At 39.7% G+C, this 25,669-nt stretch overlaps 1 protein-coding gene across 7 annotated transcripts in view; it reads right to left on the bottom strand.

The window, feature by feature from the left end:
- The window catches only part of ATP8B4 (ATPase phospholipid transporting 8B4 (putative)), a 247,199-nt gene that overhangs the window by 32,322 nt on the left and 189,208 nt on the right, over window positions 1–25,669 (bottom strand). For all 7 annotated transcript variants that reach the window (XM_034660997.1, XM_034661000.1, XM_034660999.1 and 4 more), the window contains exons 20-23: window positions 24,026–24,131; window positions 14,583–14,727; window positions 11,363–11,546; window positions 10,615–10,838 (exon numbers count right to left, since the gene is read on the bottom strand). In XM_034660997.1, the coding sequence (XP_034516888.1) occupies window positions 10,615–10,838; window positions 11,363–11,546; window positions 14,583–14,727; window positions 24,026–24,131 (659 nt within the window). The remainder of the gene's footprint in view (window positions 1–10,614; window positions 10,839–11,362; window positions 11,547–14,582; window positions 14,728–24,025; window positions 24,132–25,669) is intronic.

Genomic DNA, 25,669 nt, shown 5'->3' with positions numbered 1-25,669 from the left:
AATATTCTGAAGAGAGAAAAGCCATGCTCTTGCTAGATACCACTTGTCTGTTTGGAACCGTGTAAGTGTCTCTTCACAGATCAAAAAAAGGGGAAGAGAACAGCTCTCCATTTTTCCAACTTTACTGTTTTACTATTTAAGGAACATTACTCTTTGCTCCCTTCTTTGTGGGAGCAATTTATCAACCTTATCAACCATTTTAGATAAAGTAAAAATACTCCAGCTACAAATTACAATCTAAACAGGGTGAGGAACACACAATCTATGATTTATAAAATACCACATTTAAATAGACCTTAAGACTCTTAAACAGTTACAAAAGGCTTTCCACTCTGAGACCACTGGCTTAGCTCCTTGTGCAAATGACATGTCTCTTTGGAGACACGTACTCCCCGATTCTGCTGTGTGTTGTAGTGAAAAACTATATAGTGGTATTTTTCTTTTTGGCCTTAAAAAGCTTTTGTCATTTAAAGAAAACACATTGTGGGATAAATATGAGGTGCTCGGTCTCAGCACATCTGTTCCTGATTTGTGTAATTAACAGAAACCCACTAGCAGGAGCCAGGAGGAATGGCCCCGGCCTGAGCACCTACCCCTTCCCAGGTTTTCCATAGAGCACATCTGGAAGGCAAGGGGGAGAGGAACTGCCATGCCAGGTTGAGAAGGATTCACAGGTAACCACATCCATGAAGTCATCAAAGCCTGGAGGTTAGTCGCACTCTTTCACGTCACTTTCCAAATTTTTCATTGTGAGTTTTCTTATATTGTTTAACAGAACTAAAGCTTTTCTGGACTTGACAAGATAATTGTTCCCATATCACAACAGAATTAAAAAAAAATACATAGCCCTGTATCTCACTGACAATGGTAAATTGTCATCAGTTAATATCATTCCATAAGTACATAGTGCCAGTAGTTGCATAGTTTCAAGTGTGAGTTTCCTAAATAGGGCTTCAACCTATTGTGGGTTGTTTTTCGTTTTTGTTTTTTTCTTGGTTCTGTCCCTGGTGGAGGACAGTTCGTATTATTAAAAATCCTGAAGGTATAGGGTGCTTTTAAAGTAAGCTACTATAAATAGTGCATACAAGCCCACAGTGGAATTCATGAAAATCATGCAGGCTTTATAACAGATTGGGATAAGGCATGACCTTAAAAAAGAGTCTTCTCTGACCTTTATCCAAACCCCTCTGGTCCAGAAATCTTGTTGGAAATCTCACCAGGAAAGATTATATTTAAATTCTCTCTCAGTGGCAGTTTGGTAGGAGTGTTTGTTGGCAAAAAAAAAAAAAAAGGGCTTTAAGTTCCAGATGATTCCAGGAGGCATTCTGCCCTTTCTCAGGGCCTAATCTGTGCGAGCTCCCCCCACACCCACCAAGCTGTCTCTCAGTAAGAGCTGATTTTCTCCTCATAGTCATATTGTACTGAGTATTGCTGGATGTTACTCCTTTAGATACCAAATAAAGCAAACACTTGCCTGATTAGGGGTTGGGTCAAACAGTTGCTTTTTTGTTTTGTTCTTTTTGTTTTTTGTTTTTAAGAAGATATAGCCATTCTCTCTTCCGAGTCTGTGACAACTGCAGTGGCCACTTATCAAGCAGAGTGGAGGGAGCACTGAAGAGAGAGTCAAAAAACATGGGCTCCAGTCCCAGCCTTGCACACCACTGATCCTCAGACCTTGCAGGACTCAGGATCCTCCTCTGTAAAAGGAGGGACTGGACTCAATATCTCTGACATTCCCTAACAGAGCAAAGATTCTGGATCTCAACAAAACATACACTTTTTGTTCTGTGTCCCAGCTATTTCTCCAAATAAAGTCCACCCAGCAAAGCAAGCACAAAGGGTATGGTCCCTCCCAAGCAGATTTTTTCCCTGTGTGTCCCAAAGCAACCACAACAGAGGCAGGACCCTGAAATTAGCCAAGAGAAGGTCCACAAATCAAGTACAACCCAGCCTGGATTACATCATCATTCATCTGAGATGTCCTAAGGCTACCACCATCTGACAGGCAGTGAATGGTTCCATCCCCCAGCCCCCTGGAGCCTCGCATGCACAGCTGGATTGGCTTGCCCATTTGCCCCAGCCCACCTACCAGGATGGGGCAATGGCGGGAATCTCCTGGAGCTATCATCAGGGAATAAGAGTCTGCATAAAACTCACCAGGCCCCCAGAGACAGGACAAGGTAGTAAAGAAATAGCACTATATCACCTCATTAAGAAATTAAACTGGTGTTTTTAAAAGTCAACACTGTGTCTAAGAAAGCACAATCTGTTTACATTTGATCAGATGTTTTCAGCTGCAGAGTGGATTACTTCAAAGCAATCTGTCAAGAGGTGCAGGAAAGAAGTACCAATGTACTATGAATCATGCTGGAATTAGACAGGGTTGGTGCCAAGACGGCTCATCCATGACAAATTTAATTCAAAAAAACTCTTGGTAGAAAAATCCTTATTTTCTACCAAAGGTAACTACTTAACATCAGTTTCACATTTATGAAAATAAAACTGTTTCCAGGCTGTAAGTTCCCTGAAGGCAGGAACTGCATCCCTCCGGTTCATTCGGGTGTCCTTGGAGAGCACTTGGTGCTAAACTGGCCCTCAGTTTATTCTTGTTACACGAAGGAGAATTCAAAGACTCTAGGTTGTGTGTCAGGGGATGTGTGTGCGAGTCTCACTCCTGTCAGGATGGGGCAGACAAGTGACTGGAGATTGGGCCTGCCAAGGAAGGGCCTCTAAACACATGCTTGCTATTCCTGAGTCTGCCAGGCTCTAGAGTTTCTACTGCTACTGGCTCCATTTCGCGTGGAGCTTTCAGTTCCACTGAAGCAACTTAGGGGAAGGAGGACAGGGGTAGAAAGACCTCAGATGGCCTGCTTTCATTAAGGGACTGGAAGTAAGTGGTTATCTAACGGGCTTGAAGAGCTACGAAAGCCTTTGTCACCAACAGATGGCTTTGAAGGCCAAAGGCAGCTAAACAATTTCAAGGGGCGGGGGGGGGGAGAAAAAGCATCACCAAAAAATGTCCCCTATTCAAAAACTCTCATAATCTGTAGACCAGTGTGTCTCCCAAATATCTTATTTTCTTTTCAGTTGCCTCATTTGTAGCATATTGTCTTTGGAAAAACAAGGTTAAGAAAAAAAGCCAAAGGATTTTTCAGTTACACTTCAGGACCTTCTAACGAAAGATGGGGTGGAAAAGACACAACAATCCCTACTATTCCCAGTTCCACATCCATGTTGCCCTCACAGCCAGTCCCCAGACTGCTAGCACACCAGCGCGCACACATGTGGGTGGGACCAAAGTCTTCATCGTCAGAGTGGCGTAACACCTATAAGACATGTCTTGCTGTACGCAATACTGTTACGTAAGACCTCGCCAATGCCAACGTCATGCAGTTTTTAAAAAGGGTTTCTAAATGAGTTGGTTTTAAATGGAATTGTAGAAATTGAAATGAGATTTCAAATTCAGCTAATCTTTAGGTCAGTTGAAAAGGAGGGCACGTATTGCATGGTGCACTGGGTGTTACACGCAACTAATGAATCATCGAACTTTACATGAAAAACCAGGGATGTACTGTATGGTGACTAATATAATATAATAAAAAAAAATATTANTGGGTGTTATACGCAACTAATGAATCATCGAACTTTACATGAAAAACCAGGGATGTACTGTATGGTGACTAATGTAATATAATAAAAAAAAATATTAAAAAAAAAAAGAGTTCAGGTAGGAGGGGAGGGTTTTCCTCCTGCTCCTCTGCTGTTTCACACATTTACACAAACCAGCTCCTAAACCGCTGCAGGGCAGTGGGAGTTCACACCTTCAGACCTCCACTCAATTTTGAAAATATCCACAGGCTCACTTGGGATTTATCGAGCCCCTAAAGTCATCCCAGATCCTCATATATTTCTTCCTTCCCCATGTTCTCATGTTAACTCCCATTATAGTCTTCTGTTGGACTTATTTATCCTTTTCTTTACTTCCTAGATGAGAAAATGAGTTCCAGGTGGGTAGGACACTTGACCTAGTTATTTTTTTTTTCTCTTCCCAAGATGGTAAACAAGTATTCATTCCTACTAGCAATTTGACAATGTTGTGTGACTCACAGCGATGGCCAAGGAAGAATTAATCAATTTAAAATATCAACAACTTAAAACGTTCATACAATCAGAAGAGTCAAATAATTTATAACAAATCCATATTTCAGAATGCCATTAAGAAAAACAACATTTTTTAAAGAATGTAAAACCAGAGGTCTTCCTCAAAATGTGTTTTTTTTTTTGAAACAAGAAAGATACAGAGTATGGTTTCCAATATATAAAAGGTGATACATATTCACATATAATTATTTTTATAATCAGGAAAAAACTGAGGATACTAGAAAAGACACCACGAGTTTTGATGTAAGCTCTCCACTTTAGCATATGAAAGAAGGCTATTTTGTCCCCTGGACTAGAGTTAATTTAAAAAACAGAAGTTTCTGAAAGGGAGAAACATATAAATAGCTTATTCCTATGGGGATAGTATTTTTAGCATCATTTTGTCCTTCCTACATCTTCCTGCCTCCAAAACCCTGGAACCAGGATGAGTAGCAGGGTGACGTCAGGTTTTGCAACTGTTGCTGTAGAGACATCTATTCCAGGATTTCCCAAAGCGGATTCTGTATGGCATCTGTTCTAAGGACATTATGCACATTGCTTGGAAAAGTGGGGTTCCATGCCAAATGAGTTTGGGTAATAATACCAAATCTCATTGACTCTAACACACTATTTATTATGACATCAGTATTGATGCCAAGATTAGACCACATGGGGAATCTAACATTCTCATAAAACTAAGGCGGCAAAGGGCTGAATCCTTAGTGTAAAAGTAAAGGAATTTTTATACTCAGAGGGATGGCCTATGTGAACCGTGGCACTAGCTCAAAGGAAGAGGCAAAAAATTTCTCCTGAAAATTTGAACCATAAATGGTATTCACCAGAGTTTGCAATTCAAATTCAAAAAAATCCTGCAACAGAGAAAGAGGTCTCAGGTAGGCAGTATCCCCAGAAACCTGGCAGAAGCCACATAAATGCTCTCTGAAAAAAATAAATAAATAACTTCTGGAGTGATGTCATCAAGATGGCAATGCAGATCATCCCCAGATTCAGTGTGCCTTACAAGAATACCAACAAGCAACGACCTACAGACTGGACACCATTGTGAAAATCCCAGAACCAGGACTGGAAGCTAAATCAGAGACTGAGAAGACCACATTAGAAGGGCGAGAGGAGGAGCTCCACTCTGACCACATCCCCCTCCTCAAGGCCAGCATAGTGCCTCACCAAGATGGCCCCTTGGGCCTGTGGTTTCTCAGCGAGAAAGGGAGAAGCCAATGTATACATCCAGCTCTCCCAGCATTGCAGGATACATCCCAGGAGCCCTACTCAGGTCTTGTCTCATGGGGATCACTGGGGGAATCTGCAGGGCTCAACCACTGAGGATCAGATGGAGATGGAGATAGGAGATGAAATGTACAGCAACCAGCACTCAGATCTTAACGGACCTCACTCCTACATGCAGCAGCACTGGAGGAGAGATCTCTACTGGGGGTTCTGACAATCTGCAGAGCCAAGTCAGTGGTTATGTCTGGTCAGGGAGCTTGGTTGGCATTCTGCCTGATTTGGGTACCCAGCCAAAGAGCTATATTTATCCTGGAGCCCATTCTATGATCTTACCTAAGCAGGGAAGAAAATTCACAGCTTCAACCAACTGCTGAGTACAGCCTCCAGCCCCACCCAACCAGAGACCCCAGGTAGCCACAGAGCCCATCCTACACTCCTGTTATGCAGGAATGCAAACCAGCAGCTCTGCCTTATAAAGTATTGCCTCTGGCCCCACAAAACCAGGGGCCCTGAACAGTGACCCTGGGCAGCCTCAAAGCCCAGTCTATGGTACCACCCATCCAGGGAACCCAGCCTACAGCCTCAACCTGCAGCAGAGTTCAGCCTACAGAACTGCCCAATTATTAAACATAGCCTGCAGCCCTAACCTGCCAGTGAGCCCACCCAGTCATGGAGCATAGCCTGCAGTCCCACCTGATGAGGGAGCCCAGACAGTGACCCAGCCCAACTTTGGGGGCACACACTATGGTTCTACCTGATCACAGGGCATAGGCTGAGGCCCCACCCAATTGCAAAGCCCTGCCTATGACCCTGCATGAGAATAGAGTCTAGCCAGTAGCACCATCTGGTTTGGGAGCACAGCCTGAGACCCTATTCAACCATGAGCAATTACAGATCCTTGTCCATAGCCCTGCCCTGTAGGAAGCCCTGTCTGCCCACACGTGTTGTCACCTGACCTATCCAGTACTCCAGTGGAGCTGAGCTATCTTTCCCTGCTGAAGCAAACCTGTAAAGTCTGGAAGCAGACACCACTTACTCAAATGTGCAGATACCAACTCAAAGAATCAAGGGTCATGAAGAATCAGGTAAAATAACATTACCAAAAGAAACTAATAAAGCACCAATAATTGAATATGAAGAAATGGAGATCTATGGACTAACAAAAAAATTCAGAACAATCTTCTTAAAGAAGGTCAGTGAACTATAAGAACACACAATTAAACAAAATTAGGAAAACAATGTATGAACAAAACGAGAAGTTCAACAAAGAAATAGAAATCATCAAAACAAGCAGAAATCCTAGCCTGAAGAATACAGACTGACCTGAAGAATTTAATAGAGGGCATCAATAACAGGCTCAAGCAAGCAGAAGAAAGAATCAGTGAACCAGAACATGGATCATTTCAAATTTTGCAGTCAAATTCATAGAAACAGAAAGTAGCATAGTGGTTTCCAGTGGCTGGAGGAAGGGAAAAATGGGGAGTTGTTTTTCAAAGGGCACAGAGTGTCAGTTTTACAAGATGAAAAAAGTTCTGGAGATCCACTGCACAACAATGTGAATGTACTTAACACCATTGAATTGTACACTTAAAAAATGGTTAGGACATTAAACTTTATGTTTTGTGTGATTTAACCACAATTAAATTTTTAAAAAAGTATTTTTAAAATAGCTGATATAGACCATGATCATAAAACCTATTTCATAGGGTTATTGTAAATATTGAGCTAATATAGGCAAAACATTTAGACAATGCCCAGCACCTAGTAAGTGCTACATGAGTGTTAGCTAAAACTGCAATTTGTTTTATCCCTACTTGTTGGTGTCAACAATATAATGGTTTCACCTAGATGACACCATAACACTGATGCCATTACATGGGCATTGTCATTGACTTAACTGCCTTTCCTCTCCAACAGAAGGTGACAAATTACCACCTACCACTTTCCTGACAAGCTTACCTACTTCTCTGACAGGTCTATAAATAGAACCTTAAGTTCTCCACAGTATGGATAGCTCATAAAATTTGTGAGCCCACTTCATCATGTCCATTAAGAATGCATCCCTTAGACATCCTTTACCATGCCAAGCCCCAGCAGGCACCATAGTCTGACACATACCATGGGCTTAATATTCATCCAATGAATAAAAGTCTTAAATAGGAGGACCAAGGTATCCTGTTCAGCAAGTATAAGCCTGGATCCCATTTGATCAAATCATTGTAAAAATTAAGACAAAATAGATAACAGTCCAGGACTCCTTCTCAGTAGCTCAATTGGTTTTATGTGGTGATTGCTCTTCCACCTAAAGGGGATTTGCTCTGCCCCATTTAAATCCACCAAGACCCCCGTAAAACAAAATAAAACTGGAAACTTGACTACTATCAGTCCTGACTGGTCCTCTGTGTTCTTTCCTGTGCTGGTGAGTTGGGCTGGAAATCGACTCTTATTTTTCCTAGAAGGAAGCAATATATAAACAATTAAGAAATACATCATTTGTGGTCCAATTAACTACCATATTAACATAATACAACACATACAAAAAACATCACTCTGCATTCTGAAATCGATGCCACAATCACACTGAGATCTTAAGGCACAAGCCCCTTTCCCACAGTGCTGGTCAGGCTACACACATTTACACGGACTGGATGCAGAGCCTGCAGAGACAGCCCCAGGTGTAGGAAAAGTAAACGACCACCTGCAGGAGTGACTGGAGGCACGTATGAGTGACTCTCCTTGCTGCATCTGCCTCAAGCACAAGAAAGGGTTCTAGGAACACCCACCACCATGAAATGACCAGATGCTTCCATATACCAGGTGCCACTCAAGATTATGGATGGTATAGATGATTCAGGTGTGCTTCCTTTCCTCAAGGAGCTTATGGTTAAGCTAGATAAAGCATAATCAACCAGGCAAATTGGGAAAAGCAATCCTCTACCCTGAAACAGACACCGCTTTTTATCTTGACTCTGTATTTGTGCACGTATAAGCCTCAGGGGCAATGGCTTTGGTAGGATGGGTAAAGAGATTCTAAGCTCTCTGGAAAAATTCTATTTTGGGGGATAAACTGTTTGCTCAACCACCTCCTCTGCCTCAGGAAAGATGGACTAAACAAAGTCAGCAGACTGGCGTTCATTCTAGACTCTGGGTTCACTGAAGCATACCTTTGGATTTTCTTCTATATTGGCCAACCCTGTGGTTCTCAAAGTATGGTCCCTCACCTGTAACATCAGCATCTCCCAGTGAACTTGTTAGAAATGCAAATTCTTGGGCCCTATCTCAGACTTACTGAATCAGAAACTCAGGTGGGGACCGAGGAGCTGTGCTTTAAAAGCCCTCCAGGTGATTCCCATTCACATTAAGGCTTGAGAGCCACTGGTCCATCCCAACTCACCAGCACAGGAAAGAACACAGAGGACCAGTCAGGACTGACAGTAGTCTAGTACAGATGGTGCAACAAACTAGAGATTTCAGTGTAATAAAGGAATGAAGGGAGGGAAGGAGGAAAGGAGGGAGGGAGGGAAGAAACATGCTAAGTTGAACCAAACATTTAAGAAACCTAATCACAGACTGGTGGTAGGTCTTACGACGACATTTAAACATCAGGTACTCATGTCTTTGGAATAATCATTATTCTCCCGTGCTGTTTTCTCTTAAAAGGTAAATACTAGTGAGAGGATTGGAAAGCTAGTTGCTTAACATCTGACTCTGACCAGTTTTATCAGATCTTGAAAGCAGAGCAGAAAATCACCTAAATGTAGAGGTTAGAAGTCACTGAACATTAGTTCCCAACTTCACAGTTTAAGAAAGAAAACATTGGCAGTAAACCTGCATCCAAGCTCTGTGTGTCTGTAAATACAAATCATTGACCGCTCTTCTGTGTCCTAAGAGGTTTAAATGAGAGTATAGGCATCCCTTAATAGTTCCATAATTTTTCAAAAACCTCAAATCTTTGCACTATGAAAACTGGGTCTTTTGGCAGCACTGCTTAGTGAATGGCCTTGCTTCATTTTTATGTGGAGGAAAAGTCCCCAGCCTGGGAAGGCACAGGCCTCATTCTCACATTTGTTTTTGTTGAACAAGGTGAGATTATGAGCAGGTAAGTCCCACCTCAGCCTTCTCTGAACTATTGCTTCTAAGAAAACTTCTTTCTGAGAAACTAAAATCAAGACTTTTGCTTTACTTCAATGTCTGGAGATTACAAAATATGTCAACAAAAACATCAACATAGTCTGCTTTTAGTTCTGGGCATGTTATCCTTAAAAGAGAATATTAGGAATGGGTATAGGTGTGCCTCATTTTAAGAAATCTCAACTTCTCAGATAAAGGGAAGAATGCACAAAATCTATGTTCATTACAAAAGTAATTCACTAAGATCCCCTGGCACATTTAAAATAACACAAAATGTTACAATTTAATTCATACTCCATTGTTCTGAAATAAAATGGCTGAGAAAATTAGCTTCATGTATATCATTGAAACTACTGATTAAATCCAAGAGGAAGGAAGAACAGTTGAAGAAATCTCTCATGAGAGTTATGGTTACCATGTCATTCTCTCTCTCTCTTTCTCTCTCTCTCTCACTCAAAGTATATTCAGATGTTATTGGCCTGATATTACACAATTGATACCCAGGGTCAAAACTTTCCTGGTATCTTAAAATGGATATGAGTAGACAGAAAAATAGAATCCTAATTTATGAATTGCTACTTTTTCTTCCTTGTTACCAACATTATCTATTGTATCACCATTATCTATTTTATCAATTTTTATCTGATGAAATGCTGACAAAACAGCCTTGATGTCAAGGTATCAATTATTTCTCCCTATTTTAAAACATATTTACTCTCAGCCCATATACAGTCAATGTGTTAGGCCTGTGACCATCTTCCCAGAGACACATCAACATTTCTTGTTAGTGTTTCTTAGGCTTCTGTTCTGAATGAAAGCTCCATATCAAGCTTATCGTCATCATACAAAAATATTTCAATAAAAATTTAAAAACAGGATGGAGATTCATTGGTTACCTATATAAATAAAAATAAAATTCCAGCTAAATGTATATTCTTTTTGTGTTTCAAGCTCAAGTCAGCTATAAGTTGCATAATTGTCATACTGTGATCTGTAGGAGACATATAAAAATGCTATTTATTAATAAAGAGCCATGAAGAATAGTCATTTGCAATTCATGGGATCTAATAAAAGAAAGCAAAGAGCTTTTTTACCAACCTGGGCTGAGAAACCACAGAAGAAACCAAACCAGAAATGCACAAGTGTGAATGCAAAATTCTTATAGAAGAAATAGCATAAGAATTTGCACATTCGGAAATAGGACCACCTTCCATGAACAAGGAGAAGCCTTTGGAGGTATCTAAATTGTGCAAATGAATAGTCACTGGCTAAGACTGCCTGCAGTCCTTCCTGGCCGCTGATGCCAACGCCAATGTGAGCACCTAAAAAGGAAGAGAGGAGCACTTTCATTCCCCAAACAAAGATACAATCTCTTTTAAGTCATTATTTATCTATAGAAATCTTATAGCTATAGCATTTATAATTTTTCGCGTATATTATCTTATGAAACACCATTAGTTAGGTATTTATCCTCGTTTTCCAAAAGAGAAAACTGGCCCGAGAATTTCAGTAATTTGCGAAAGGTTTTACGATTTTAAGTGGCAAAGCTGGAACTAACCCCAAATGTCTGTGGATCTGGCGCTCATTCCTTACACCATAGCTAGTTACCATTTAATATAAGGTGACAGATTTCCTTTTCTAGCCTAAAAACACACAGGTGATTTATTTAAAGACAAAGGTTTTTCTATGAATGCTAATAATGCCGAATGTATTAGACTCAGGAAGTTTTCATTTTCGAACCAGTGGTAAAATTGAATTACCACGTAATCTCCATTGCATCTTGCCAAATGCTGAACCCCAGGACACCCCATCTACCGCAGACCCTATTGAGTGAATATCCTCTTACTTTTGATCATGCTGACGTCATTGGCTCCATCGCCTATGGCTAAAGTGACAGCGTTCCTGTAGTTCTTCACCAGCTCTACTACTTGGGCTTTCTGAAGTGGGGTGACTCGGCAGCAAACCACGGTCTTACACATGCAGGCGAGTTCTAGGAGATCGTTCTTGACGTCACTTTCTAGGGCATGGGCCTATGTTATCAAGAAGAAAAAAAAAATCCAGATTAGAACAAGACCTAATCAATGAGAGATGTCATTTGGGAAGGTTTCTTGTTTCTCAACTGATTTCTAAATAGTTTAATTCATTCCAACAAGTCATTCATGACCCAGAGTCACATAAACAACAACTAAAGAAATGAGCACTAAACTCCTATTAAGTGCCAAGGAATTTTAGAATAAAAATAAAAAGACACAGTGCCCTTGTGTGTCCTCCTTGCACATTATCATGTTGCGCAGGGGAGACACAATGCAATGCCAGAAAAGTTCCAGGATCCACTAAAAGAAAGAAAAGCAAAAGACAGAACCCATCCACCATCTCACCAAGTTTAGAATGAACTACAGAATGATAGGGACTTCTTTGCTCTATGTGATGGAACTTTTGTTTCCTTTGCATTGTTGTTTTGTATATTTAGTGTTTGTTGTTGTGGTTGTTAATGGTGGGGCAAATGAAAAGCAGATGACCTGGAGATTAGCCCTTGAAAAACAAAGTGATTGAAATCAAGAGAGGCCTGTGCTTTAAAAGGGGGGGCAAGCAACCTGCTTTCCAACCGATTCCAGCCTTGCTCCTCTCCAAATACACACAACCTTTACGTATGCCAAGAAATGACTGAAAAAGAGAACCTAATCCTTTGCAGTTAACTGTGCAATTTGTTTTCTAGGAAACATCTCACTGTACATTATTTTAAACACATTAAAAGGAAACAGGAATCCACCTAGAGTTTGAGTTATCAGTGTCTCTGAGTGAATCTCTAGCAAGATATCGCAGCCCATCATAATCTGGCCCCTATATTCCTTTTGAGTTCTGTCTTCTACCACCTTTAAGTTTACTCTGTACTCTCCTCATGCCAAATTGCTTGTTTCCATAATGTGACAGGTTCTTTTTTTGACTCTGTGCCTTTGTACTTGCTGCTTCTGTGCCTGGAAACATCACTTCCTCCAGGAAGTCTTCCCTGACTTTCACACAAGAAACTAAATGTGTCTGCCTCTATGCTCTCAAAGCTCTGTGTTCATTCCTCTACATAGTATTTGTCATACCACTGTGAGATTAGCTCTCCCACTAGACGGCAATCCCTAAAACAAGAACCATGTTCTAGGGGATGCCTGGGTGGCTCACTCAGTTAAACATCTGCCTTTGGCTCAAGTCATGAACCCAGGTTCCTGGGATGGAGCCCCGCGTCCAGCTCCCTGCTCAGTGGGGAGCCTGCTTCTCCCTCTCCTCCCCGCTCCTGCTCTCGCTACCTCTGTCACTATTTCTGTCTCTCTCTCTCTCAAATAAATAAATAAAATCTTAAACAAAACAAAACAAAACAAGTGTTCTATTCACATTCCTATCCTCAGGCTCCATCATCTTGACCTGGGCATGTAATAAATGTTAATGGTATCAATGAAAGGATGGGAGAATGAGTATAAAACATGACTCTGATGTAGAAAAGTCTTTAAAAACCTATGATTCCTATGGGAAATAGTGAGTTAGCTTTCTCAAATATAATTGCCCTTTCTGAAAGAGAACTCATGTAACTGTCTTGCTTATAATGGTCCCCTTTTCTCTCTCTCATTTTCTTTATCATCAAGTGAAAACCTGGACTCAGACTCTGATAAAGAAGGACCCAATTACATTCTGCAAAGCACTGAGATTTGAAGAAAACTGGAATCATGATTTGCTTTAAAAACAAACAAACAAAAACAAAACGCTTCTGACCATACCAGCAGAAATGTGTTCAATTCTCTTTAAATGAAAAATGACATTGCATGGTTTCATAAGCTTCAGGCTTTGAAGCTGAAAGGTCTCTTGAAGAACATGAGCATCTGTCTTACCTCTTTCTTTCAACAGATTTAGAGACAAAGAAAAACTATCTTACATTATCACCTGAGTAATTTAACCCACCACACACCCACTGGCTTCCTTGAGCCTGAGGGAAAGTCAAAGTACAAGTCATTAGGAACCTCTCCATATTGCAGTCCCTGGGCAATTCAGCTTGGAGGCCACCAGCTTCAAGTCCCAGCTGACATGCTTATGATTTTCAGTTGCTGCTCATGTGTGCAAGGGAGAAGTTCGTGTCATCTGGACAAACTTTCGACTGAGCTTGGCCTGCAGCTGAGCTCTGTAACTTTCCATGGTGTAGAAGGCAACACATCATTATGTCTGGAATCCAGCTGGATAATGCTCTAAGCACTAAGAGCTAACAGACAGCTGATCACAAGGGGGAAAATGCAATACACTCATATCCCACTTCTTTTGTCCTCTAAGAAACTGTCTACAAGAAGATACATTTATTTTCCAAACTCCAAAAGTGAAAAATGATCATCAAAGCTGGGGAAAGATGTGAGATTAGCTCTTTGGGCATATAAATGATAATTTCACTGGAGTGCAATCAGAGCTTTTGTTTTCTAAATTAGAAACTCAGAAGAGTGTTTTGATACTTGCTCAAGATTTGGAACCTGAACTACATTAAAAGCACAATGCAAGTTTATTCTATTACGACAAGAACCAGATTTCCTAATCAAAGAAAATTGTTTGGCATTGCTGTAAAATACTGCTATTTAGAAAAGCCACCAGAGGTATCGTAATGGCAATAATTTGGTGTGGTGATTATAAGACGATCAGGTTCTGCTCTGCCGGATCACAAACATCGGCAAGAGCAATAATTGCAATACATCCAACAGTTGCATTATTTTAATGAAATAACAGGGAGCTGTGACACTCGCCTGTAGAAAAGCACTTGAACAATACTGCTAAATGGTCTACAGTCATTTAGGCAAGATTGATACTCTGTGAACACAGTATTTCTTTGGATCCTCTCCATCACTGTGGTGGTTCAAGCAATAATGTATGAAATATATATCAGAAGTTTCCTTTCCCCTTGCAAACAGGAAATCATTGTGTATACCCTGTTTCTAGTGGTGTCATTTGTTTGGAAAACACAAAAGGAGATCTCATTATGACAGCACAAAAGAGACAATTATTGGGATAAAGAAAAAAGAAAGAACAAAAGCCTTAAGCAAACTCACCAAACTGTGGCCATTTATGATTAAGGCATAATCTCCTGTTATGGTTTCTTCTACAACTGAGTCCAGCTCCAGCTGCTGTTTTTCAAAAACTACATCGCCGTTGGAAGAACTTCTGTTTTGTCCAAACAAATTTTCCTTTGCTTTTCTTGAAGGAAAGGGGGCGAAACAAATCATAACAGTATTCAGAGCATACCTATTACGCTAACAAGGGACTGGCCTAGAGGTAAATTCATTTCGTCACTATACAGATACACTATGCCATAAGATTCGGTTACGGTTAAGCAAGCAGGATGATTCTCTGTGATGGGGAGACCATAGCAAATCTGCAAATTCCAGGAAGCAGGAAAGTAAACATAATGAAAACAGAATCATTTTGAACGTTTACAATGACCTGAAATCTAAATTACCATCTTGAGCTGGGCTAGAAGTAGGTGCTCTCGATGTATTTGGCATATAAGGTGGCCTGAGCTTCAGTGACTTCAGAACCACTGGTCTGGCGTGCAATATTGTTAAATACTGAAAAGGGAAAGACTAAAGAGAATTGATGAAATCTTCTAGGAATTCCAGAATACCAATATATAAAATAAATTAATTTCCAGAACATTGTCATATGATCTGGCTTAAAACAGCAGTCTTTTAAGAAGCACATTTTCTAAAAATGTGACAAAACTAAAGGATGGCATTTACTGAACTGGCATAGTCATTAGAATATAATGGACTGTTTTAAGTGAAAATTGTACTCATCAGCTCAAACAACAGAATAAATCTTCTGGGAAAGAAAATACAGACACCAAGAGGAGAGGGTCATTCCAATGGAAACTCCTCCCGATGGCCCAGATCTAATTAGTGGTAAAAAAATCCTGCTCACACTCATCCGTCTCCGTTATTTAAGAGGAAGATTGTACGGTCACTTAACATACTTAGAAGAGGCATTTTACTCTCCTCTTCAAAATGGAAAGAGAATGCCTTGAATGAAGGGGAAATTTCCTCTCTGAGGACCCTCAGATGACAGGCTTTGAAGTAACACAGGGCAAAGCTAACGTGACTCTAGGACTTTCAGCCACAACCAGAGAGCTACATGGCAAAGGCTCCCTGAAGATGAGAGCCAAAGCCGGCCACCGATAGGTTAGGCCACAACTCGAATCCACAAAATGAGCGCCCTGGAGCAAATGGGGAGTGGGAGGCCAGAAAATGGATGTTTTGGCTTACAGCAAAATGAAATGGTTCCCCAAAGGCTCACCCTATATAGAAAACATTTATTAAAATGGTTTTATGATGTAAAAAGAAGAGAATGTTCACTGTACAAAACCAACTACTTTAGCTCTTAGCTTTCTAATTATTTGAAAATGTAACACTAATTGTTTACATGTAAAGTCTTAAAAAAACACACAACACACACACACACACACACACACACACACATACATATATACACACACACACACACATATATATATCCTTATCTTCTGGCTCAACATCTCCTTCTGCTGTCCAGGACCAAAAGCACAGCCTGCATTTAAAAACCCAAGGAACCCAGAGATTACATGCCCTGGCTCCAAGAATGGTATCATGCACTTAGCCATCAGTCTGCAGAATCAGAGAAAAAGCTTTATAAAGTCAGAGTGCTGTGTGTGAAATTTAGGGAGTTAAGGTGGGGGAGGGGGTGGAGAACAGACATGAAAAATCACTGTTTAGTGGGAGAATCAGACTTTCACATCAGATAACCATGTCAAGGAGCCCTCCTAACACTCATGAAAACTGTCCCGTATAATGAAGAAAGCTAGAGAACAAGCTCCTCAGAAGCAAGCATTTCTCTGACAATGTTGCAGAGCTCATAAACTGGGTCTTAAGAAAGCACCAAAGGGCAAACATCTCCCGAGGTTTCCTTTTTAGTAAAGTTCTCACTCGCTGTATAAATGACTCAATCTCTGTTTTCCCCCCAGAGAATAAAAACATTCCAAAGAAGGGTGAAGTTCATGAAAGTATTGGCTGAAATTCTATTTACTTAGGATTTTTCCCCCCTAAACTGTCTTCCTAACATCTCCAGGCAGAAAAGGGACAGTTTTTTGGGCTCGGCTTAAATTCCGACTGCGTTCCCTCCACACGGGCCAACCCTCCTCATAAGACAGGGCTCACGTATTTTCATACCTCTGCCTATGCTCAATAGCTATCATTTCTTTCTCTTCCTGGAACTTAGCTCTTAAAACACCAGGTGATTCTTGAAAAAAAAAACCATTAGGAAGGGAAAAACTACACGTGACTCCCTTTATTGAAGAGGAACTATACATTTTTGTAGGCATAACACCCAGTGCTTAAGCACAGAATACAAATGACAAATGCTAAAACAAATGAAGGCCTGTGTTTTCCCAAGATATGTAATGAAGGGCAGTCTATTAGAATGCCGGCACGCAGAAATGCATTAGTGGCTGAGGCGACCATGGCTTTCACAGCCCTGTGCCACCGCAAACACAGCAGAGAATAGTTGGGTGCACGTTGGCTTGCATGTGCTCTAGAAAGAAAAGAGGTGGCATGCTCATAAGGCACTCTGTGTTCAAACATGACACAAACCTGTTAGGAAACCATGGCATCTTGTTTAAAAGAAGACAAGCCTGACTTCGATATAAGAGCACTGAGCTCGGAACCTGGAGAGCTGGGCTCAGGCCCGAGGTCTTGCCTCTGACATCTCCTTTGCCCACAGTTGGGTGATCTGACCTCTAGCCACTTGACAAGTTAGTTACAGACCCAGCATAGAACCCAGGTCTTCAAATTCCTAGTTCTCAGTCTATTGCACTAAACTGGTTACATACAGGGTCAGCCACAGGCTGCCTCTAGGACGGGACAAAGACAGTGCAGCAGGGGCAGTTATGGGACAGAACCACACTGCCAACAGCAGAGAAAGGGAGGAAGTCCATGAAATTTTTATTTTAAGCCCCAGTTCCATCCCTTACTACCCATGTGATCTATAAGACACTCAACCCCTAAACCTGTGTTTTATTAGAAATTAGGGGAATGGGACAGCCCATCAGACTTGTTGACACCAGGCAGGAAAACCTGGGCAGCTACACCAGTGTGTATTAGAACATTGCCAAGATTTCTTAGTACTCTAAAATGTTATGATTTATGATAGAAATCTAACCTACTAAAACATTTTGCCTGGGTAACTAGAAGTTGGAAATGAGGAATGAGATGCATTTTGTTTGGCCTGCACAGTGTTTTTAAAAATCTGTATGAGTTTATGGACACCATGATGTTCACCTTCACCAAAGGCTCCACCACTCCCTAATGTCTCATATATAGCACAGATCACACAATTAATGTTACCTGCCTGGTTCTGGAGCCATTTGCATTTGAGAACTCTGTTCATTCAAACAAGTAACTTTCTACCAAGTAGTGCTCAACAAAGTGCAACATGTATTTTGCTGATTGAAGAAGAAATACCAATTCCTAGGTATATCACCAGAATATTTCTCAGAAGCAGTAGAGTCACATCATGGTTTAATTAGTTATAGAACATGAATTTTTCCAACAAAACATGGCACCGATACAACAAAAATGAAACGTGGAGTGAGTTTGCCTGTCGTCCCAAGCAAAATTACATTCCCAGTCTGTCTTCCTTTGGGCAGAAGACGTATGTATTAGTGAAGTGTAATCAATGTGGTAATCTTCTGAGAAACCATCACAGGGTTTAACTGTAGATTTCTGGGCATGCCTTTAATATTAAAAGAGTTATGATGGCAAAATTAACCCAGGACTCAAAGTGGCTAAAACAGTTTCATGACATTAAATTTGAAACAAGCCATATGCATGATATGCATAAAAATCATATATCCATGTTTATGAAATAATCTAAACACATTTGATAGGTTTAAATATAGCCATTTAGGTCATTTCTTTCTAATAGCTATTGTCACTTAGATCCTGTTCTTTTGATACACTTTTTGGGGTTGTTTTCGCAAGAACTCCCACTGAACTCAACAGCATAACACAAGAAAACTGAATGGTACAAATTTATGACTTTAATATTTCATTCCCCAAACTATGGGTTTAGACCTAAGTAGCCCAGATTAGGATTAGAGACAACACCTTTGGCAATAAATTTTCTTGGATTCTCTGTTTCCCCCAATCCTAATATTAAATATTAAATATCCTAGTATGCATTTGCATACTACAAATGTATTCATTCCTCTTATACAGAATTTTCTACCATGCATTGCCTCCCTTAGACTCGGAGAATGGGGTTACCTTCAAGTCTGGGTTAAGATAAACATTATTGGCTAGTCAGTTAAGCAAGATGGCCTCAAGGGTCTTGAAGTAATTAGTCTAGACAGAAATTCCTTATTTTACCCCCCCTGAATATTTTTTCTTCTCATTAAAAAATCTTTTGGCTTTTTTTCCCAATTATGAAAGCATTGAATGAACACTATTACAATTTCAGGTAATATGAAGAGCCATAAAGAACAAAGCAAACACAATCCACAATTCCATCTCTCAGACAAAACCACCATATATAACCTCCAGAGCTTAATGGGTAGGTAAAGGACAGATAGGGATATAGTTGTATAGTGTTTTACACATGTATACATACATATATACAAATACATACTTTCTTTGGAAAAAAGGGATCATTCTATGCATGATATTTTGTAATCTAATTTTTCAATTAAATATATCATGGACATCTTTCTTTTTTTGTTTTTTATTATTTATTGTAAAAGTAAGAGAAAAACACAAATTTATATTAATCTATATGAAGTTGTAAAATATGATAGAAACTGTTTTCATTATAATTATAAATTGCATCATATAACATCCGGGATTATTCCTTAGAATTCTTTCCCTCAGAATTCTATTCCTTAGAAGTATTTCCTTCAGAATTCTATTGTAATTATGTTTAGGCCATCTACCTACCAAGCACACAACAACAAACTGAAAGAACAATTGTGTCTGCTACAGTCTCCACTAATCAATAAATCTGTCAATCGAATATCAAATAAAATCTGATCATCTCTAATATGCCTAGTTCAGGGCCAGTAATGGCAGAAGATATGAAAGCATACAACATAGTTCCTGTCCTCAAGAAAGTTTTCCAAGATTGGCATTTACCTTCTTGGAAAATCCAAAATATTTACTAGGACACATATCTTTAAAATGACAATGTGAGAATAACCAGGAGTGCTTTAGGAATTTTTTTTTCATTTGTCCCAGATACTTTTTTTTCAATATAAATTCAATTAACTAACATATAATGTATTGTTCAGGGGTACAGGTCTGTGATTCATCAGTCTTATATAATACCTAGTGCTCATTACAACACATACCCTCCCTAATGTCCATCACCCAGTGGCCCCATCCTCCTCACCCCTTTCCCCTCCAGCAACCCTGTTTGTTTCCTAAGATTAAGAGTCTCTTACAGTTTGTCTCCCTCTCTGGTTTTGTCTTGTTTCATTTTTTCCTCTCTTCCCTACGATCCTCTACAATGTCAATAAACACATAATCACTTTTAATAATTGCATTAGTATCCCATTGCCAGCATATGTCATAGTAATTAACAAAATCCCTTGTGGCTGGGTATTTGAGCATTTTCTGATTTTCTATTATAACTGATGCAGCAATCAATATTTCTTTATATACATATTCAGATATTTATCCACTTGTTTAAGGACAATTCCCAGAAATAGTGATCATTGGATCAAAAGTGTACATATATGTAATTTTGAAATACATTGTGAGTTTGCCCTCTATAACGTTTCTAACAACTTACACTCCCAACAACAATTTATAAGAATTCATGTTTCTGCACATGCCTTCCACATAATGACAGTTATGCCATCTACTTACTCAACCAAAGGTAGCTGGATAAAATCTTAAGATAGTAACTTTGGTTCCCTACTCCCTCTGCAATCACCACCACCACAGCAGATGACCCTCTTTACTCAGACACATGCCTTGCCTCAAGAGATCTCAAAGAGCCAAATACAGAGGGAACAGAAAGGGTCAAGATACTGCTTTCTGAGTATCAAAATAGACTCTTGAAACTCATAGCAGCATGCATCTTGAATTTCGTTAATGGGCTTTTTGAGAGGGAAGAAAAAATTCTCCAAGTTTCAAAAGACTAATCCTTAAAGAAATCAAGGCATAAAATGTAGAAAGCCCATCCAAGCCTAGGAGACTATGAAGAGAAGCTTAGATGCTGGTGAGTCATTAAAGAAAGCTGGGTCCTAACTCACACCCTGGACCAGTAGTGGATGGAGGACTGTGTGGGTAATGGAATCTTCAGATGAGTTTTTGGGAATCTGAGGATGGAATAGCTGCCACGTAAAGTATGGTGACAAAGAAGATTCCAGAGTAAAGGGATTTCAGGAACAGAGGTGGCCCTGTGAGAGCTTAAGTCCTCTCAGATACAGAGATGAAGAGCAGCCACACTTCCCTATTTCCCCAGGAGTATGTGGAAGTGAGCCAGGAGGGTCAGCCGGCAACCCAGAGAGGCAGGAGACCAGAGGGACACAGGAGTGAGAAGCACTAGATGTTGGCGGGTAGATGCTGAGGATCAATGACAAGACGGGGCAACTGTGCATCCTAGCCTCAATTTACCCCAACGTGCCTAGTTTACTTGTTCTGTCATCAGGCAGAAAGGGGTTCAAGTTCAGTTTTATAAAATTTAAAGAGTTTTTGTTCTTGCACAGTTGGGTGTATTCTGGGCTGTGAAAGTCAGACAAGAAATGACAAAGCCTCCTACTTCTCTCCACATCCAATCAAATTCTGAGTCCTATCCATACTACCACCAAAAGAGCTGTCAGTTTCATTCCACTCTTTTGGCGTCAGTGCCTTAGCTCAACCTCATAATCTCTAAACTCAGGTATTCCAGCAGCTTCCGGACCCATCTCCCCATACTGTTAATTTTCCCATCACACAGACTCCATCCGTCCTGCCCCTGGAGTGCTATTTCATAAATGCAGAGGTGGGTTCGGTACTCATCTGCTAAGGAGCTATTCACATCCACCCAATAACGTTAGGATGAAGTATAACCACTTGCATTTGTCAATCACTCACCAATCTGTCTCTGAAAATATGGTCCTCACCCTTAGTTCTATCATACACTCTAGCTACAACATGGAATATTGCTTCTAGAATAGAATATGATTTCCTTCCTGTCTCTATGCCTTCATGTGTGCTGTTCCATCAACCTGATATACTTATCTAATGTGGCCAATTGAGGAAGGGATGCATAAAGGTTGTAATAGAGGTCAGAGTGTTGTTTTCAATATCTTAAGAAGGTTAATAAAAATATAGATTGCTCTATGATAAGAATGTATAGATTGACCACTTTTTCTTAACTATTGTTTTATTTTTAGCTACCATTACATCAATGGGTGTAGAAACCTGCTGTATCATGCTGGTTAGCAGCTGATTGCCTATGTCTTTGCACAATGCATACTGGGAAATCTAATTATGACTGATATAATCTTATTATTTATGTAATTTTAATATAGACTTCACAGAGTCTACTGGGGAAATGTTAATAAAAGTAGTCCCTGTTGTGGGAACAATGGCTGAAGAAATGAGAAAAAGGAGAAGGGAGGAAGTGGAAAGAGAGGGAGAAGGCAAGAAGGGTGCTCATTGAATGTCCACAAATCTTTACATTCTTACCTCTTTTAATGTCCCAAATAAAATAGTCTACAGAGTAGATATTTGTATATTTTCCCATTTACAAATGAGGAAACAAATCAAAGAGAGGTTGAATAGAATATTTAAAGTAACTCAACCTGTCAGTGAGTATGAAGCCGAGATTCCAACTTGGGTTCAGCTAACACGAAGCCCATATCCTTTCTCTTAAATCTGCTGTCTCTCCCTGGAATTTATTTTGCTCTCATCACTACTCTCGTGTGTGACCTCAAGGGAATCAGTAAGATGCCTCAACAATTACATTTTTTATATCAATCATTTAAAGGGAGTAAGAACACATCCAAGGTATGTTTAGAGAGACATGTGGCAAGTGATTCGGTACACAGTCTCTGGGACCACGCTAGATTCAAATACCAGCTGAACCATTAGTCAGTTGTGAAACTTCAGGCATGTTATTTACCCTATCCTTGCCTCAACTTCCTGATCTGTAAAATAAGGATAATGATAATGCTTACCACTGAGTTGCTTTGGGAATGAAATGTAATACATGCATCCTGCTTATAACAGTGCCCCAGGCACTGACTCAAAGCATTAGCACTAGGCGTATTACGGTCTAGATCTGTTCACATCCATCTTCCTTCAGCAATAAATTTCAACCCCCAAAAAGATCATTTAAAGAGATTTTCTTAAAACATTTGTTATTATTAAACAAATTCTTAATATTTCAATTTCCCAATGTATTTGGCAAAGACTTGCAATCTCGGTCTTATCTTCTAACCAGCATGTACAGCAGTTTTCTACTGGGAGTAAAGCAGTGTGAAAGTTGGGAAATTTGATCTACAAGTAGCAATCAGTGGTGTTGACAGTTAAGACTTCCTTTCTTTTCAAGGTCCAGGAAGAAAAGTGTAATGATAGAGACACATTCAGGAAGCCCACAGTGTTCCTCTGTTGTGGTGAGAGGAGGTTAGCGCCATCAAGAATGTAGCAAGATATAAGCAGTTTGCCTCTAATGCAATAATCTGCTTGGCCAGACCCAAAATGGAATGAGCTTAGAGATGCTACTGCAAGCATAAGCAAGCTAAAATTGTTAGAAGACAGCATTTTTTAAAGTTCTGGGAAAATAATTATGCAGACTTTAAAAATATTCCTCTTAAAATTAAATAGAAAAAAATAAAGGATAAAATTGGCAGATTCTAGGAAATGTTATTTCTCAAAATTTAATGTTTGTCCACGCTTACCTAATTCCAGCACTTATATATTTTCTGGTATTTGCAGGAGTTACACAAATTTCACAGAATTCTATTTCTCACCTGGATTTAACAATTAGTATGTCAAAATACCTACTTTCTTTAATGCTGAAAGACTCTATTCCAACTTTATATACTATCTCCTCCAGCTGTGTTTTCCAATGTTATCTGATCATAATTTCATCTAGGTGCCTATGAAAATACAAGTCCCCATCCCCCATCCCCTGGAGATTCTAAATTTGGGGACCAGAATGAAGCTAGAGAATTGCTATTTTAAACAAATGCCATCATTGAATCTGATCACTCATCATGTAAGAGCTACTCACCAATGCTTAGTTTTAAAGGATAACTCAATGTAAATGATTTGAAATCCTTTTCTAAAAATACTTGGAAAATGTTGGAGGCCTAAAGACAATGTTTCACTACTTATGTCAAACTTATCTTATGAATAGGAGTTTAGGAAACATGCAGGAGGAATTCTATTTCAAAGTAAGGGCACAGGAACTATAAAGGGCCTTTCTACTTTCTCAACTATTCCTCCCTCCCTCTCTACCTTTCTTCTTTAACACTTACCTGAGTTCTTCTCTGACTTCCACTGCTGTGTTCCCTGCTATAATGAACACGTCATTCATGTCATCAGTCAGCATGTTGCAGGCATAGCCAATGTTGATGGCAGTTTCTGATACAAAATAAAACCCACCATAGTGAGAACATTACTTAATTAAAGTTTTGAGTCATTACCCCTTAATGTCAGAGAGAGCATGATGAATGATAAAATCCAAGAAACCCAGAGCTAAATTCAAAGACCCAGGTTCCACGATCAAATTTGCCACTTGTTAAATGCATGGAAAAGTAGCAACATCTATGAATTCTCAACCTTCTCATCTAGTTTTTGAAAAAACTTGATTCCCAAAATTAGTATTTAAGAAAATACCCTAAGGCCCTGTGATACAGTGAAATGTGTAAATAAAAAATTTTTTGCCTGATGTCCCAAATATTGCCTTTAAAGAGGTAAGATACATAATTTAGCTATTATTCAATCTGATGTGGTAGACACATTGAAAAAACTCACAAATTGTTCAGTTGGACAGCAAAAATGTTCTTATAATAGATTTATAGTTCTCCCACACACAACATTGCCATTTTCCCATTAAGTAAATTCAAGTTTGGAATTTGACTATCACCTCAAAGACCACCCAGGACTGCGGCTACTAGGTAAGTGGGGAAGTACACGACGTTGAGCAGACCGTCCTCCACTTCTGTGGAACTGGACCCTTGGACAGTAGGTAGCCCTTCCATCCTCGGTAGGGTCATTTGTTTCTCATTCTATTGAGTCATTAGGTTCTTGCCAATTCTGTGGGATAATTAGATTTGCCCTAAGTCTAAAGGCAATTGATAAAATCTTAGCATACCCTTTGTATAAGCCACAGAAGTGGAAGTTAAATAAGAGTAAACTTGTGTGTATTTGTAACTAAGTGAATAGATATGAATGTACCCACTGATCAGCATCAAACTCTAGGAAGTCTCTACTAACACACCATAGAGCTCAACTCTCTACTGTTTATTTTTTGTCATCAGTGATTTGGGTGAACACATGGAGAATGACTTATCATATCTACAAGTCCTCCAATGTTCTAAAAAATATGTAACAAGTAGATAGAATCCTGAAAACACATGTGTGTCAATTTATTAAATATTCTGGTTTACTGATGACCAAGCATAAAGTCATTTTTATTTTAACCATTACCACTAGCAAAAGATCCAAAATGTACTGATCCCTTTTCCTTCTTAGGAAATAGCACCCTAAACATAATGACTCTTTCTCTGCTGACTTGGCATTTTGTCACGTCTGAAAGTAGGTCAGCTCTCATTATATCACTACATGAGCAATCCTGGAATTTAGCCTGGTTGCACTGGTACACCTGTGGTGATTGTTAAAATACCAGAATATTTTCACACCAGTTGATAAATAGCCACCTCCCTGAGTCTCCCCAAAGCCTGCCTACGATCCTGACCCCGTCCGTAATATTCCCAAATCTCCCTCCATCAAGAAACTAAAGGAGTAGCCCCTGAGGTCTCCAATGTCCTGCTTCAGTGCTGTGCCTCTCTCTGTTCTGATGGGGGGCAGCGCTCACGTGAAACAATAAACATTTTTTAATACCACTGTTGCCAACACGTGAAACTATAGGTGAAACTATTATATTTAAGAAGTAATTG

The sequence above is a fragment of the Ailuropoda melanoleuca genome, chromosome 5, assembly GCF_002007445.2.
Source record: "Ailuropoda melanoleuca isolate Jingjing chromosome 5, ASM200744v2, whole genome shotgun sequence".
NCBI classification, from domain to species: domain Eukaryota; kingdom Metazoa; phylum Chordata; class Mammalia; order Carnivora; family Ursidae; genus Ailuropoda; species Ailuropoda melanoleuca.
This window is presented reverse-complemented; position numbering and strand designations above follow the sequence as displayed.